Source organism: Xyrauchen texanus, chromosome 6, assembly GCF_025860055.1.
Source record: "Xyrauchen texanus isolate HMW12.3.18 chromosome 6, RBS_HiC_50CHRs, whole genome shotgun sequence".
NCBI lineage: Eukaryota > Metazoa > Chordata > Actinopteri > Cypriniformes > Catostomidae > Xyrauchen > Xyrauchen texanus.
The window spans coordinates 37394927-37413034 of NC_068281.1; the positions used below are offsets into that span (position 1 = coordinate 37394927).

An 18108-nucleotide genomic window follows, 5' to 3' on the forward strand; every position below is an offset into this window, starting at 1 on the left:
ATTTTGGGGCGTTATTAGAGAAATAGAATATAGCAAACGTGTATTTTAATTGGCAGTAATAACTATGGTAACTGAATTCATGCTAACAGCGCTTTTAGAGCGTTATGGGATGCACTGAGGTGGATTATGAGGTGAAGTAATCAAATACCAAACAATGGGGAAATGTTTCACAAGTGTCTCAAAATTAGTTTATTATCTCAAATCTGATAAAATCTAAGGAGTTTGTGTTAACATTTCAATATCTTTTTGTTATCATTAAACAGCCATTCTAAATAAAAATTTCTGTCCCTTGGTGATGCTTTCAAAATGAGTTTTAATATTATATTATAATTAATAAAGAAAATACATAATTGCATATTATAATTAAAATTATGGTTGCAACTAACAATTATTTTGATAATTATTCAAATGATTATTTGACTATTCAACGATTATTGCAACGATTAATCATTAGGTCTTAACCGATTATTCTGCTTGTGCCTGAATTAAAAGGTTATATTAAACTTGCTTACTAACAATAAAGAGGACAAAATCATTTTTTTTAAAATGCCTCTAAATGACATTCTCTGAATTAAAGGGGGTAAATATTTTTTATTAAGTTTAATTCAGTAAAGAAATTTACTGCAAAAATCCTTTTGTTATCAAGTGTTTTTGTCTTGTTTTCCATTTAAAATGGTCTAAAAATCCTTAAAACAAGATACATTTACTTGAAGCAACATAGAAGATATTTAGACATGTTTTAAGAGAATTCATCTCAAATGTAAAATATAAGTGTATTTTGTATATAAGTGTATTTTTTCACTTGTAATACTTCTGTGAGTGCAGTAAAGACAAAATATATTTATATTCAAGATCTATTCTCTAAAAACAAGTCTAAATATCTTTATATGCTGCATCTTTTTAAAGGATTTTTAGATATTTTAAAATATTTGCATTTTTGATATTATATTTAACATTCTCTGAGAACAATTTTTTCTTCTGCAGTATAGCTGCTAAAGAAAATTAATGTTGTTTTAAAGGAGTTTTAGATCTTTATATTTGAAAACAAGCCAAAACAAAATTTAAAACATATTTTGTTGCAGTGTATATTGAGGCTGAAGACTACCCTCTCTCACCTTTGTTCACTTCAGTCAATCTTTAACTCCAAACTAAAAACAAACACTCACTTATTGCTAAAGCTGCGTATTGCCAATTTTCTTCATGATAAGAAATGTACAGTGACATATATTGATTCAATAAGTCGCGAGCTATCACGTTATAATCTAGCTGCATTAAGCGTGCAGCTCGAGGGACGAGCATTCCTGCGACAGAGTGTACATCAGCCGGGTGCAGTTTCAATCTCCCCTTTGATCTGAATATTTGAACTTTAATAAAGCTGTAACACATTAAATATAACTGCATTTAACATGGGGTGTTTCCTTAAAAGAGCTCCCGCTTTGCTTATTCCACAACTAGAGTGCTTCTGTATTTAATTATTTTGTATTTTTGCATTATAATTCCCCTCATACTTTGCAATCTACATCACCTGAAACGGTTTGGAAAGTTTAGAGTGCATCTGGACTGTGAGCTGTGTAATTCTTCCTCTCCTCATTCATGCGTGAAGTGTAGTTCTGCTCTTGTGCGTCATCATTAGAGTTTAATGTGATCTCATTTCACATTAATTGAGATCAAACAACTATTCAAGAATGAACATTTTTGTAGACAAGTTTATTGTCGATCTTGTCGATAAAGTCGACTAATCGTTTTAGCCCTAATTAATATGTCCAGAGACATCCAAGAAGCCTCAGTGATTTTGTATTGACCTGCTATTTAATTTTTTTGTGTTCCTTTTGTTTCATTGCAAAAGTGGTCTTAAATTTTTCTTAAATTTGGTCTTAAATAGTGGCCATTACAACAGTAGATCAGGATTGTTACCTTTAAGGAAACTTTAAACCTTTGAGCTGGCTTATAGATACTCAGCTAATGCCATCACATGGTAATGTCATTAAAAACCAGCAGATTTGAGGTTTGAGAGGCATTAGTAATCACATGAACCTCATTCTGATTGGCAGAAACTAATTGAAATGGGCCAAAGTGACCTGGAGGGTAGCACAGTGGAAGCTCTGTTGGGCTGAACACAGCAAGCAGTCCCATCATAGCAATTCTTCCACTGTTATGAGCTTGAAGAAATGGTGCTTCAGGAATATTGGTTCATGTGTGAAATATTGCTTTTTTGCAGTGTTTATTTTGTATGTTGTTTGTTTTCAGGGGAAAGTTCAGGAGGCCAACAGGATATTCAAACAGTTGCAGGATCAGTTGGAGGGTGTAACGGAGCGAATGCAGCAGCTGCAGCCACAGTGCACTCAGCTAAAGAGTAAAGCACAAGAGCAAAACCGATGTCTTAAAGCATCAGAGGTGCGTAATCACAACCTGACACATAGAACCAATTGGAGGAATACATCACAGGCTGTCACACTTGCATATCAAACACGAAGAAGTAGCATTTAACTTTTATAAGTACAGAATGGGTGGTATAGTTAAAAAAAAAATACAAAATATTTTTGCATGCTTTGTTTACAATTTTTATTTATTTGCTCTTCAATGGGTTAAAAGGGAGTTTTTAGTTTAAAATACAGAAACGAGAAAAGAATCAAAGCATGATTTACACAGTTTTTCTCTCAATTACTCGCAAAAGTAATTAATATAATATTTAAAAAGAATGTATGCACTGATTGAACCATTCATATTCTTAAAAGTTATATTTACTTTGTTATTATCGAAACATTATTGAGTATGTAAAATGCCATGCAGAAACTTCAATAAACATTTGTCAGTGTTTATTCAGATGTATAGTTTAATTGGGGTTTAACGATTCACTCATCTCACGATTCTGTTCTGTTCACGATACTGAACTCTTTGTTCAGTTAAGGATTTTTCAAACTAAGATCAAGATTTTTTATTTTTTATTATTACTTCATAGACAGTTCCTTTCCTTTAAGAACAGTACTTTTAGCTAAATTTTAAAGTACTTAATGATCCATCAGAGATGTACTGGGACTACAAATCAGCCCAGAATTTGGTGACACCAAATGGAAATATTAGCTTATGTTTCGTCTTACTAAACAAAAATGGAATTTTGTTAGATAAATATGCTGTGTACACAGTCACTGATTACATTTTAATATTTTTTATTAAAATTGTACTTTCCTAAAAAATAATATTGTCTCTGATTACTTCTAAATATTAGTTTCAAAAATACTTATTTTTTTCTGGATGTCTCCCTTTTTCTCCCTAATTTGGAATGCCCAATAACCAATGCACTCCAAGTCCTTGTAGTGGCGTAGAGACTCGTCTCAATTCGGGTCGCAGAGGACGAATCTCAGTTGCCTCCGCGTCTGAGACATCAATCCTCGCATCTTATCACTTCGCTTTTTGAGCGCGTTGAGGCTTCACGCTATTCTCCGCGGCATCCACTCACAAATCACCATGCGCCCCACCGAGAACGAGAACCACATTATAGCGAACACGAGGTGGTTAACCCAACGTGACTCTACCCACCCTAGTAATTAGTTGCTTAGGAAGCCTGACTGGAGTCACTCCCTGGATTCGAACTTGCGACTCCAGGTGTGGTAGTCAGACATGACATTTGACAGTAGGATTATATTCCCCCATAGCATTCATAATCATAATATGCAGCATTAGCGTACTATTTAGTAGATTAATAAGGCACTATCATTAAACCTATGTAAACTAAAATTTTGTCTGTCACAGTCAGAGCAGATCTCTCTCACGTGTGAAATGGACAGCTGATCCCTCAAGCTGAAAAGGCTGCTCTTGGTTTCATCCAAACTCAACACTTGTGGCTGCTAGTGTGCAGTCATATTTTAGAGCTCCTTGTGTGCAGTGAAGTGATTTCCATTTGTATTCATTAAAATCATTGCGATATTCACAACATTTAATGATACATTTTATATCACTAACAGTCAGTCGAGTGTTTACCACTGTGAAACATCACCATTTCTTCTAATAACACTTAAGTGTTTGGGCACTGAAGACGCAAGTTTGTTAAGTTTAGCAAGCAGAATTTTCATCCATTATGCAGGTCTTCAGCTGCGCATTTGTACGGGGCCTTTGCTGTTGTATTTTGCACATCATAATGCGCCACACATTTGTGACAGGTCAGGACTGAAGGTAGGCCAATCTAGCACCTGTGCACACTGTTTACGCAGCCAACATGTACTTGTAATCCGGGCATTATATGGTTTGGTGTTGTCCTGCTGGAAAATGCAGGGACATCTCTTGAAAAGACAGTTTATGGATAGGAGTATATTTTGCTCCAAAATGTGTACATATTTTCTGATTTAATGATGCTCCCACAGTTACCCATGCTATGCGCATAGACTCTGAACCCTCATACCATCGCAGACACAGGCTTTTGGACTTGACGTTGCTGATAACAGTTTGGATGGTACTTTTCCTCTGGCCTGGAGAACACGCAATGGAGCAATTTGAAATGTGGACTCGTTTGACCACAAAATATGATTCCACTCTTCTACTTGTCAGATTGTTTTTTAGTTTTAAATTGTCCCTGTCTCAACTTTTTTGGAATGTGTTGCAAACTTTTAATTCTTTTATTTTGTTTGTTATTGTTGTTGCTTAGGCTGGACTTCATCGAAAGAAGACGAACTTAAGGGACCTTGAGAAAGATAAAGATCAACTCAACAAACGTATCAAAGAACTCAAATACAAGTACGTCATAATTGCACAGAAAGGAAATAACAGTGCTGTTTCATAATATTTTCTTACTGCTGTAACTTTGATTATCTCTCACTCTCTGTCCAGCATAAGTCAGATGAACTCCGCAGACAATCAGGCTTGTATGGAGAGGATGAATCGCATTCAGGCTGAGCTGGAAGATCTAAGTTTCCAGGACTCGACTCTGGCTCAGCAGATCAATCAATTTCATCAGGCTTGTGCTGCTGCTAAAGAAAAGTTTGGTAAAATGAGGTTAGTGCATATGTAGATATATGCTGTGCCTCTTGAGCTGTTGTTGTAATTCCAAGTATTATTATTTATTTACATTTGAATGTTAAGCAAACTATAAGATTAAAGGAAAACCTGAAAATATCAGGGAATTAAAAAATTTGACTACCAATTTAGATCTGAGAGTCATGGAATTTTCTGTAGTGAATATAATTAGTTCTAGTTATGGTTTGGTCTAAAATGTCAGTCTGTTTGTTTGTTGAGGATAACCGTTTGCAACTCATTAGGCAGGAAGAGGGCTCACTCAAATCCCAGGATATGTTTGACCTCATTGAAAGAAAAATATAATTGTTTAAAACTATTAATTCCAGGGATTGATACATATCATACATTACATACAAATAAAAATGCGCTCCAGCAATCCATGTAAAAAAAAAAAATTTTAAATCCTTATTCAGTAATCACTATAACTAGAAAATCTTGAATTTTCATTGTTTAAAAAGTGTGGGAACACTAAGAGTCAGAAATGTTTTAGTCGGCCAGGGAAGAGCTTGTTCTATTATTGTTTTTGGTTAATGTTCGTCTTATCGTGTCTCAATTCTTCTGTCTTGCAATCTTTTGTTTCTCTTTTTCTGTAGCCGAGAAAAGCAGGACATGCAGCGCGCGATTGAGGCTAAGCGTCGTGACCTAGCTGCTATGGAAGGCAGTCGAAATGATCGTCTTTGTCGCTTCGGCGAGAAGATGCCGGCACTGCTGATGGCCGTAGATGAGGCGTACCGCCGGGGCAACTTCAAGAGAAAACCTGTTGGACCACTTGGTATAGCAACTAATACTTACGACAGTACTATAGTTAGCAAGAACATTGTAAAAGATTGCTCTTAACATTCAGTAATCTGTGCTCACAGAAAGTTCTGCAGAATTTGAACACCTGTCATTCACAAAGTTACATCCCTTGCTCCATGGGGTTTCATTTGTTAAATATTTTGGCTATTTCGATCATGTTTTTAGCAATTAATAGTGTCATATTCTTAGCTCTACTTATAAACTTTTTCCATAATTAAATCCATTCTGCAGATTTAACACCCAAAACAGCACAGAAAATTTGAAAACAGTAAGCTGATTTTGTTTGGGCCTGGTCATGGGTTATTTTAATAATGTAGATAAAAATAATCATTGCAGATGTGTGATTACTTCTGATTAAAACCTTATTTGGACCAAGATCTAGCTTTAGGTCTTAAGAGAAGCAATGCCATAAGGATGTGCATTGTGAAGAGGCTGTTTTATTTCTAGGATACTGTATCCGTTTGCGGGATCCAGAGCTGGATCTTGCAGTGGAGAGTTGTCTGAAGACTCTGATGCTGGCTTTCTGCTGCGATAATCACAACGATGAGAGAGTGTTGCAAGGCATCATGAACCGCTGCTTCCAGCAGGGCAAAAGACCCCAGATCATTGTCAGCACATTTACCAACACGCTCTACAATGTCGGCAGCAGGTAGCTACTGTAGAGTTCATCTTACCTAAGCTCTCACTCTCACTTAGTAGTAATTAGCAATGTTTTCAGCATTTCATCTTTTTTAAATATATTTTTTTACTCCATTTGCAGCTCTCTTATATTTATTTTATTTGTTGTGCTTGCTAAGACAAGCTGCGATATTATAATTGCTCAAATATCTAACCCTAAATATTAAATGTCAGCACTAAACTCATCCCCCAACATTTTTGCTACGGACATCAATGAAACCTCAAATAATGCAAATTATTGAGGATGGGTGTGCTTTAACTTTTCAGATTTGCACATTTTTATTGGCGGATGATAAAACAGGCAACAAAAACCCATTGACTGGTGTTGAAGGAGAGACCCAAGTCATATTTAGGGTCCAGAATATAATTGGAACTCGGTGGTTTTGGCTTGGACCATTAAGTAACCACATACCAACAAACCAGAATATCCTAACAGCCACATAGCAATGCCCTAAAACAAAATGAGAACACCCTAGCAATGTGGCGGTGAGTTGTGGATGGGCAAGCACCACTAACATCTTTTCCAGAAAATAATAGGGATGTGCCTTAATCCGAATACCTTATTTGGAAAGGCATGAATAATGACTTCAAAATTCAACCTAATAATATAAATAATATTTTTATGACTTAGTGTTGTCAAAAGTACTGGTACTTCGGTAACAAGTCGATACCAAAATAAAAAGATGTACGGTAGTTTGGCTATGAGTCATTTAGCACCTGGTTCTCCACAAATGTGCAGTGCATGATGGGAGAGGGCGGCACTCATTCGGCCACACTCCTGCCCCATCTCGAATGGCTCCCCTTGCGGGCCAGCTATCGGTAAGATGTAACCAGTGTTTCTGCAGTATCAGTAGTACCGAGCACCAACTCTTATCTGGTACCAGCGCGCAGTATGACTGACACATGACAGCTTTAAAATGCTTACAGGCTTATTTTGTATGTGTGCTCTGTTACTCATTTTACACTGAAATTGAAAAATTTTAATTGTGACATGTCCTAGTGTGATTTATTAATAACAAACGCTCAAACTGGAAACTCCACAAACAATGAGAATCATTCACATTGTATGCGATGTCAAAGCAGAGCACTATGCCACTGTGAAGCGCACAGCACATGTAAACTATATATTTATATAATTAAAATCACAGCATTTGCACGTTTATCTCAGCTTTATTTATTTAGCATTTAAAACAACAGAGTTGACCAAAGTGCTTCACAGTAATAACATTTAAAATTTCAAAATACTACATGCACAAACACCAGAAGTCTAAAATACAAACAATACAAATCTGTGTCCTACATTTCATTTGTCAAACTTGAAGGCCAGTGTAAACACATGAGATTTCAGACGTGACTTAAAAGTGCTGCAAACAAAAATGACTCGATTATACCCGATTATAAAAGAAATCATTCTCATTTGAGAATTGAGCCAAAGCGATTGAGAAAAACTGTAAAACTGTCTACTTTAAGGGATTGCCTTGTTAATTTATTTTAAATTTTCTAATAAAGTACATAAGGTTTTACTTTAATCATTAATTTAATTTTTATTCAGGAAACAATCCATAAACGTTCCATTAAGTTATCATTTTTTTTTAATATATTTTATTTTTGCATTAAAAGAGAACTTACACAGAAGGAAACATAGCCTTGTCCATAAATCTTTAGGGCTTTTAAGCCCTTTATTCTATTTGCCCATTTATGAAAATGTAATGTAGTTTTTATAGTTTAAACAGTTGCATTTATATGTAACAAACCATGGAGAAAAATCAAATGTGGATCATCACTACCATGGTAAAATGTAACATTATTTCTATAAAATAAACTTTGTTATTTTTGTAAAGAAAGATAGTATCCTAAACACATTTAAAACTATAAATGCAAAATTAAAGATTTTTTAGAAACTGTTTTATTCTTTTTATTTATTATAAGTTGTAATAAAAATGAATGATATTCCCTCTTTTCCTGATTCCCTCATTATAAATGTAATAGCTATAGTAGTAATATATTATTTATTATGAATATATTTCTGCCTAAAATACTTTAGTCAATACAGTTAGTGTTACTATAGTAAATTCATGATAAAGGTGATGATGCGAGAAAAGTCTGTTAATTTATGTTTGTGCATGTCACTGTTTTCTCAGCATCAAATGAAGTTTTTGTCAGGCCGTTTAATGTTTGCTCACCGAGAGGTTTGCACCAGAGAATTCTGTGCCGAATTCAAATGTTTCCGTGACTCGACCTGTGCTTTTCACTGGTCCTCGCAGCATATTAATGTGAGATGTAAGGTTGAGAGTTCGAGACTGGTCTGTGAGACGCGTAAGCGCAGCTGCTCTGCTCTCGGCCTGCTTTGTCTATTGATCCGGGCAGCGAATAGCGCTGTTTCATTCCAATTTTGATGTGTATGCCATATCTTTTAACAGAAAATGGCAGTGCATAAACAGAGAGGGAGAGTTGGCCAACTCCGTAGACGGACCTGCAGAAAAACAGTTTTCATGAGTCTATGATGTCGAGTCCAAATCAAGTCTAAAGTGCAAGTCCATTTTTCATGCAAGTCCGCCACCATTTTAAATAGATCAGTATAAACATTGAAACCACGTTTGTTTTTTACGAGTAACCACTAGATGGTGCCATAAACATGTAAAAAGTATAAACCATAAATGTTTTGGGCTATTCAACTTGAACAGAGAGTGAAACATGAGCCATCAAACATTGTGTATCGTATTTGATACATACGGCATTATAGCGTAAAGACAATAAATAGAACTATTTGTTTAAAACAGGGTTAAACATGCTTTTTTGTGTGTTAAAATTGCTGTTTGCTGTTTTGAATGACAAAGATGCAGACATTTAAACCTAATTTTCCTCCTTTCATTTGTTTTTAGAGCTGTCAATCATCCTGAATATCCATCAGTGCTCCAGGCCCTTGAAATTGAGAATCCAGTTGTTGCCAACTGCCTGATTGACATGAGAGGGATAGAATCTATTCTGCTCATCAAGGTGAGAAAGTGTGGAGGCCTACAAGCATTTTCCTGTTTTCTGATGATCCTGTTTGTCCTTTGAAGTGAAGAGCTTTTCGTTTATTCTTTGATTTTTTGGCAGAACTCTAAAGATGCGAGAAGAGTTATGCAGGGTGGTCATCCACCACGCAACTGCAGAGAGGCCTTTACACGCGAGGGAGACCAGATCTTCTATAACCGTTATTACTCCTCTGAACAACGCAGAGCCCTCTACCTCAGCAAAGATGTTGAAGAGGAAATCAGGTTTGTTCTTGAAAAATTCAGTCACATCTTGACAAGACATGTGAGAACCAATGACATCATTGACATCTAACCTGGTGCGACATGTCATATATTGAATTGAACATGGGGTGAATGATATTTGAGAACTACATCTGAGGGTGACATAGTGCAGGAGTTGAATGGACTACTTCAGTAGTGCTTTTTTGGTCCCTGTTTGGAGCTTGACAGCTCCAGGTCACTATATGCTTTTGTTGTATGGAAAACAGCCATGTGCACATTCTTCTGCATAGCTACTCATAAAATGTATTTATTTATTATTGTTTAATATTTGCTTGAATTTGGAGTTGATTTTGAAATGGATGGTTTCCATTCATCCGTTTAGCAAGCTTGCGAGATCAAAGAAAAATGTATCTTTGTATTGCAGACATTTGCATGCGGCTTTGCAAACCCAGAGAGCGGATCTGGAGCGCTTTCAACAAGAAATGCAGCAGGTCAGTGAGGATGAGAGACGGAACCAAGCTCTTCAGAACCGAGCCTATGATGACAGCAGGAAAGCCCAGGTGACTGAATATATTCTAGAAGAGTTCTAACAATTTTAAAATGGGCATTTCCAGGCCTGGAAAAGTTATGAAAATTAATAATATCCAAACTAGTCATTTCTATAGTGAGTGTACATTTTTCTAGTTACATTATGCCAAGTAAGCATTTTTTTTTTTTTTTGAGTGCAATATCTAGAAAAAAAATTTAATCATGAATGGCTGGACAAGACATGGAAATTCATTGGTCAAAAGATGTGGGAACCCTGTTCTATGCACAAACCGCATCAAAGCATCTTAATGTTCTTTTGGATTTGTTCTAATGTGTTTTTTGTTGTGGATTTTAATCCATAGGAACGTTGTCGGAAGCTTAAGTCAGAGCTGACTGAATTGCAGAATGTTGAGGAGCCTCAGTCAGAGGATTTGAAACCTTTGGTAGAAAACAATCACTCATTATGTGGATTACTTGCATATGTTGAGAAGTATGTGGATTTGTGTGTCTCATTCTATCTCTGTGTTCAGGAGGAGGAATTAGAAGAGCTGAGCAGTCGGATAAGTGCGTGCCGAGAGGAATGTGAAGCCGCACGGCAGCAGACACACACACTCAAGAGGGAATATGAGGCGGCAGAGCAACTCTACCGACAGCAGTGGGAAGCTTTTAACAGCATAGCAGAGGAAGCCGAGCCCATTAAGGTTAGAGGCAAATTAAGAGTCCAGATTCCTCTTAGCCTGTATAACCTGGAACAATATTGATTTGTTTTCAGTTTTTTCTTTGGTTTGGAGATCAACAAACATTGTATACTAGGGTTGCTCCGATACAAAAATATTGCCTTTGGTACGATACCAACCCTGATACCTCGGTATCGATACTAAATCAATACCAAATAAAAAACTCTGATTTTTAATGAAATTATACAGAAAATGGCTTGATTAAATGAAGTGCATAGATTAGTGTTTTCCGTTTACATTTTTCTGGATTCATTGTTAAATGTTTAATTAAATCTTGTGATTAATACATGCAGCTTTAATCAAATGAAAATATAGCAATAAAATTACATTTTATTTTTGGTCAAATAAAATGCTGCCCAAGTATTGATAAAAACATTAATGAAATAAATCTGGCACAAGGCTTCTATGGCTGAATCACAACCTGCTGATATTCAGAAAACATTTGTGATATTGTAACAGATGATAATAATCATAATACGATGTTTAATATTCTACTACTGTTATTATGAGTATTATCGCTACTTTTTGAATATTACATTTTTATACTCTATAAAGTTATATTTTTCTGTCTTCAATTTTCAGGCATAGAGCTTTCATTTTAGCGGTACTTTAATTTTAACTTAAATAAAATTACAGTTAGAAGTATGTTCATGCTGCTCTTTTCCATTCAATGAAAACATTGAATTTGTGGAGGGGGGAAGTAGTATTAAGAGCTATCTGTCTGTCTATCTTTGTCTGTCTATCTCTCTGTTGGCTGGTCTGTCTGTCAATTTGTGTGTATATCTCTCTAGCTGTCTGTCTTTCAATCTGTCTGTCTGCATTTGTTTTCGTATCCATGTCAGTCCATGCCTGCTTCATGAGCACAAACCTCAAGTTCACCTCATTGATACAGTCGGCAAGGTGTCATACACTAGGGCCATAGTTTAGCGTGGGGAAAACCAATTCTCCGTTACCATAGTTACTCATTCATATGAAAAAAACAGGGAGAAATATTGTATAGATTTGGCCATTTTAACAACAAAAAACATGACTAAAAGATTTTTTAACAGATATGAAAGAAGATAATGTTAGCACACATTAACATTTTTGGAGGAAAGTGTTTAATTTAGGGATTTGTTGTGCTATTTTCGTCTTCCGGGTTTAAAATCAAGAGTCAATGTCATTTTGTAGGTATTTCTCCCCATTTTTCTCATAGGAATGTATGATTAACTATGGTAACCTGGCTTTGCTTTCCACCATGAGTTGGCAGGGTTTCCTTAACTACTGCATCTGTCCACAGTTTTCTAGAGCAACCACTGAGCGGCGCCATGATGATTCTAATTGCCCGTTTTCTGTTTCTGGCCTTGAGGCGCATTGCAAAACTAAGCGAAATGAGTGATCCAGAAGGAGAACAACCACTTTTAAGTGTTATTTGGAGAAAAAAAAAAATGTCAGGCTCAACTTGTGCAGTTATTTGCTGTCATAAGAACTCAAAGAAGTTTATGTTATCAATGTAACTTGTCTCATGCCATCGCTTCATGTCATCTACACACTCAGGTGAGTCATCTTGACTCTGTGAAGTGTCTGCACTATATAGCCATATATATATTTTTTTACAGTTTTTACAAATGTAATACTTTAAACATTACACGCTAAGAATATTCACCAAAGCGAGTGAAAACACTGGAAACCGGAAATTGAAAACAGGCCAATTGTGGAACACTTTTGCGTTCAGGAAAATGGTGGATGCATCAAGCAGAGTGAAACACAAGTCCATAACAGTTTCACTTCTTAATGATCCATGTGGCCGACTAAGTAAATAGTTTTGTTTTGATGTGTTTGAGTGTAGGAGCAGTTAACTAACTGCGATCAGGATGTGGCAAAGAGTAAACACCACAAAAAACACTATGAGGAGAAACGCAAATGCCACATGGACATGATAGAGGCACTGAAGAGAAGCCTGAATGAGAAGGAGCAGGAGTTAGAGGTGAACAATAACTGACATGCATCTAATGCTGATCCATTACATATAAGCAGATTCATGTTTGTTTGACTGTAACTGTTTGTTTTGCAGGCTTCCATTGCAAAGGCCTCAGAAATCTGCCAAGAGCGCATTGATGTGAGGAGAACAGCCAAGAGTTTGGACTCCGAGATAAGCCGCCTCAAATTCAAGATCGATACGCAACAGGGCCAACAAGGAGACAGAGACTCTATTGTCAGGTACACATGCACTCAGCTGTATCCAGTTCTCTCTTTTTACACATCATGGTTTTCAGTTCTGGCAGTGGAACTCAAAACAAATAAATTTTCTGAAATGTAACTGTGTATTTATGCTGTGATGAATTTTAAATGTGTTTTAAGATCCAAAACGCAAGAAGGGCAGTGCATGATTATGGATCCATATTAAATAAATGTCAGTTCTTTTTTCTCCATATGTGCAAAATATTAAAATCATCTTGAAATGATATCTGCAACTCATAATGTGATATACAGCTCTGGAACAAATTAAGAGACCACTGCAAAATTATCAGTTTCTCTGAATTTACTATTTATAGGTATGTGTTTGAGTAAAATGAACGTATTTGTTTATAAATAGTAAATCTAGAGAAACTGATAATTATGCAGTGGTCTCCAGACCTGTATTTCAGAGTGAAACTGGATATTTAATAAGCAAAAAATGTAAGGCAGGACTGTATTGGATCTTAAAAAATGTGCCTTAATAATACCATGATGCTTTTGACATGTCACATGGTAGTACCATGGTGTTCTCTAAAGTATGTTGGCTTACCATCTGACAAGTACCATGGTACAACTACAGCATTATAGGAGTTATTTTCCTCACCATTTCACTGTTTATATCTATGTATAAAGTTTATATACATGGGTGTAGGGGTTTCATAACAGCATTTAATCCATGTTCAATCTGCCTCAAGCCTCCAATCTGCACATATGTTGATGTTATAATAATAATGTTCTTGTCATTATATCTTTCAGGCAGTACCACGAGGCGAAGGAGAACTTTACCAATATTTTACGGCAGCTCAAGGGCCTGGAAGCCTTTATTCAACTGTTAACTGAGATCATGATCATCAGGCACAACGTCTACAGTGATCTGAGAATGTAAGTTTAACTCTTACCTGCATGAAGGGTGCTTTACATTTTAAGGTACTCCACAAATTAATTTAGCTTAATCTTGGAGTACAGTAATTAATTATATATATATATATATATACAAACTGTCCCTGTTTATTCACCTTTTCTGTACCCATGTTGTGCTTGTATGTGTTTGCAGGTATCTTTCTGTGCGCTGTAAATACTACTTTGACTCCATGCTGTCCCAGAGAGGATATATTGGGAAGATGACCTTTGACCACAAGAATGAGGGTCTCTCCATCTCAGTAAGACTTTGTATGATGTTAAAATCATTAATATGGTGGCCATCTTTAGCCTTCTTTAAAATATCTACAGTATCTTGATTAATTAGCACCGAGTGAACCATTTTGAATGGGTAATCCAGTATTTCTAAATAAGGATTTATGCAAATGGTAGAAAAAGGGGCACTCGCGTGCAATCCTGTGGATTTGTTTTATACTAAATAATTCGTGTTTTCAAAGATTGGCTTTGTGGGTAATATTTCTGTCGACATCCAGTAGCCACGATGACCCTTTCAAGCTTCATTGATATGTATCCTGAAAGACATAGTCGTTGCACACATAGTCGTTGCACATGATAACAGTTTCTCTCTTTTCCTCAGGTTCAGCCAGGAGAGGGTTGTAAGGCTACCCTGAGTGACATGCGTTCTTTATCTGGAGGAGAGCGTTCGTTTTCTACTGTGTGCTTCGTCCTGTCACTTTGGGCAATAGCTGAAGCTCCATTCCGTGCCCTCGATGAGTTTGATGTCTATATGGTAAAAAAATATATATATATATTTATTTAGAGTACTAGAACTCTGTTGATTGTATTCACCACTTTCACAGTGATTTTATATATATATATATATATATATATATATATATATATATATATATATATATCAAAATAACACTAATTGTTATTTTAATTTTACCCCAAAATGAAAGTTCTTTCATCATTTACTCACCCTCTTGGTATCCCAGGGATGTGTTTCCCAAAAGCATCATAAGCTAAGTAGATCGTAGAAACCATTGGCGCCAGTGATCTCTGCTTGCAATGCTTTTGGGAAATGCAGCCCAGGTGTGTAAGAATTTCTTTCTTTAGCAGAACACATTTGAAGAAAAATATCAAAACTAGGGCTGACGATTTAACGCATTAATTCAGTGCGATTAATTTTACAAAAAATAATGCGTTAAAAAAATGTACGCAATTAATCACATGCCCATGGACAATAAGGAAGAGTCCTGAGAAATGCAAACTTGCAGTACCACCTGTTTACTCCAGAGGGCAGTAAGTGACATATCAGCTGTATGAGCGACGTGCAGTTTATACAGTGAAGAAAACACTCCTGTAGGCAGAACCACACAAACATGCGTTATGTTCTTGCGTTCAAAACACTCGAAGGAGCGCAAATGCGATCTAAGGGATCTCAGGATGTGTTTAAAGATTGAGTATTAAACTATATTTAACTTGACAGTGACTTAAACATTTTGTTTATGACGCAACGCACCCGAGACGTCTAACGCAGGTGAGGAGGAACGCTGTACAGAAGCTTTGTTGGTTTTGGTTTAGATGTGTTTTTATCTGTTCCTTCACTCACAGTGGTGCGTTTGTGTGCTCATCCTGGATGTCTCAACCGAGTGGAGAATGTGAGATGATCTCTGTATCATGACAACACGAATACATCACACAAGAGGCAGTAAACTCATCGCTCTCTTGAAGCTTACCTGAAGCGGCGGTTTATAGTTAAAAAGTACTTAAATATTGATCTTTTTCACACCAAAAGTGATCAAATCCCTTTAGAAGAGTTTAATTTAAACAGTTGTATGTATGATGTTTATGCTGACTGTCTGTGGATAGTCTTTTTTTGGAGCTTCAAAGGTCGGTTCACTATCGCATTTTAAGGACCTACTGAGCTGTGATTTGTTTTTTATCCAAATGTGTTCTGTGAAGAGAGAAAGTCATACATATCTGGGATATCATGAGGGTGAGTAAATAAGAGAATTATAATTTTTGGGTGAAAAGGGAAAAAGTTCATGTGCGTGTGTGTTTTAGTTGCTGTAATTGTTTTGCAGTTGACTTCAATTTTCTTGTAATTTGACAAATACAAGTACAGTGCCTCTAAAAATGCAATGTAAGAAACCCTGCATGTAGTAATTAAAGTGTTTAATACAGTTTTAAATTAAGTTTACCTGGTTCACTACTTGACATTGCATGTCAAATATCCAGTAACATTAGAAACAGAACAAAAGTTATTTGTTTAGTTAATAAAAAATGCAATCACAGTTAAAATTCAAAATGGATTTGAATTAAAAACTAAGATCATTGTGCAAATACAAAAATAAGCTTTTTTCCATTTCTGCTGATTAGAATGAAGTGATTAGCAGTCATTGAGAAGTGGTTTGAGTTTGTGCAATCATTCCATTGTGTTCACTCACTCAGGACATGGTGAACCGAAGGATTTCCATGGACATGATGCTGAAGATCGCTGCCAGTCAGCGCTACAGACAGTTTATTTTCCTCACCCCACAGAGCATGGGGTAATGGGCTACTCCAACACTAATGTAAAGTATACTGAAGATGTTACATTTTGAAACGGGACATTTGGACCGTTCAGTTTGGCTGGTGTATAAGATGATTTCAGTGCAGCTCAAAACTGAGACTGAAGAATGTGTAGTGTTTGCCACAGACCTGTTCTTCTGGCTGGTTGCGGCTGTTCGCAAGAAGTAGGACGTTCGCAAATGTAGGACCTTTGAGGCTGATAATGAATGTGAGACCCACTCTTACAGATGTTAATAACATAATTTTATTCTTCATTCTTTTCCCCAGTTCTCTTCCAGTCAATAACCTGATCCGTATTCTGCGTCTGAACGACCCTGACCGTAGTCAGTCTACTCTTCCGTTTGGTCAGAGGAACCCAGAATGAAGCTGCTCTTCACTGAAGATCATCTTATGTGTAGAATACAACCCTTTTGATCAGGTTATCTCCAGACTTTCTGCCTCAAAAGCTGCACATTTGAGATTCTTTTCAGATTTGCTTTTAATTAAACAATACGCTCAAGGTTTTCTTTAATAGAATGTGGCATATGTCTCTGCACTTTACTGTTCTCTAGTGCACAAAAATTTACAATTTTAAAAACAAGTTGTTAATTGTAATTCATAAATCCTGGAAAATATATCAGTTTAAGACTCATTTACTTCTCTAATACTAGTTGGTTTGGACATTTGCTAGTCCTATTTTACTCTGCACTTTAAATTGTTCTAAAGAAAGAATAGTTTAAGTTTTATATCAGCATGATGCAATGACATTTGCATTTATACTTGATTCAATAAACTTAAGATTGTAATAGTTATGATTTATAGTTACAAAAATGTTTTGTCCTGTTCATTTAGAGACATTTATAGCATATTATTATTCATTTCAAATGTGGTTTTTATTTTCAATTGTTTTATATATATATATATATGGAGTTGATCTAATTAAAAAGGAAATAAAGTATGTTTCCTACAGCAAAACTAATAAGCTGTCATTTTATCTATCTGTACTTTGATCATTCATTCAGCTATAAATCTGTTGCTTGGCAATCAGCCTTAAATATTGTTTATTTACAAATTAACCAAAGATCAGGGCGAAAATGCCACTAAGTACAAAGATGGCTTCAATATTTAAAATAAGGGGAAACAAATTCTGTTCACTCTCAAAGGTGAGTGTTGTGAATATATAGCAAGCTAATATAGTGTGTTTCCTGCAGAGAGCAGTTACTTACAATAGATTCTAGCAGATCGAGTTATAGATTTATTATGATATTTTGTGCGTTATTTAAAGCTGCTTTTTATTTTATGTTGGGTTGATTTGATTTTATAGGTTACAGTCTTCTGTTTGGATTGCGATTTTATTTAAATTATTTTTCTCCTTTTAAAAATGCATTCATAGCACTTAAAAAAACAAACATTCAAAGACATTGTAAAAATAAAGAGCAATGTGGCCTTTGGGTAAAAAAACAACACAG

General features: G+C 35.8%; 1 protein-coding gene across 1 annotated transcript in view; it reads left to right on the forward strand.

Annotated features, from left to right (window-relative positions):
- si:dkey-119f1.1 (Structural maintenance of chromosomes protein 6-like) overlaps positions 1-17566 on the forward strand; it is a 32603-nt gene extending 15037 nt beyond the window's left edge. Inside the window, exons 11-27 of the mRNA XM_052128713.1 lie at positions 2248-2394; positions 4640-4728; positions 4822-4986; positions 5601-5779; positions 6253-6454; positions 9366-9480; positions 9583-9743; positions 10147-10282; positions 10613-10693; positions 10781-10951; positions 12816-12953; positions 13041-13186; positions 13961-14086; positions 14259-14364; positions 14721-14873; positions 16541-16638; positions 16928-17566. Of these exons, the coding sequence (XP_051984673.1) occupies positions 2248-2394; positions 4640-4728; positions 4822-4986; positions 5601-5779; positions 6253-6454; positions 9366-9480; positions 9583-9743; positions 10147-10282; positions 10613-10693; positions 10781-10951; positions 12816-12953; positions 13041-13186; positions 13961-14086; positions 14259-14364; positions 14721-14873; positions 16541-16638; positions 16928-17024 (2310 nt within the window). The 3' untranslated portion in view covers positions 17025-17566. The remainder of the gene's footprint in view (positions 1-2247; positions 2395-4639; positions 4729-4821; positions 4987-5600; positions 5780-6252; positions 6455-9365; positions 9481-9582; positions 9744-10146; positions 10283-10612; positions 10694-10780; positions 10952-12815; positions 12954-13040; positions 13187-13960; positions 14087-14258; positions 14365-14720; positions 14874-16540; positions 16639-16927) is intronic.
- The last annotated feature ends 542 nt before the right edge of the window (positions 17567-18108 follow it).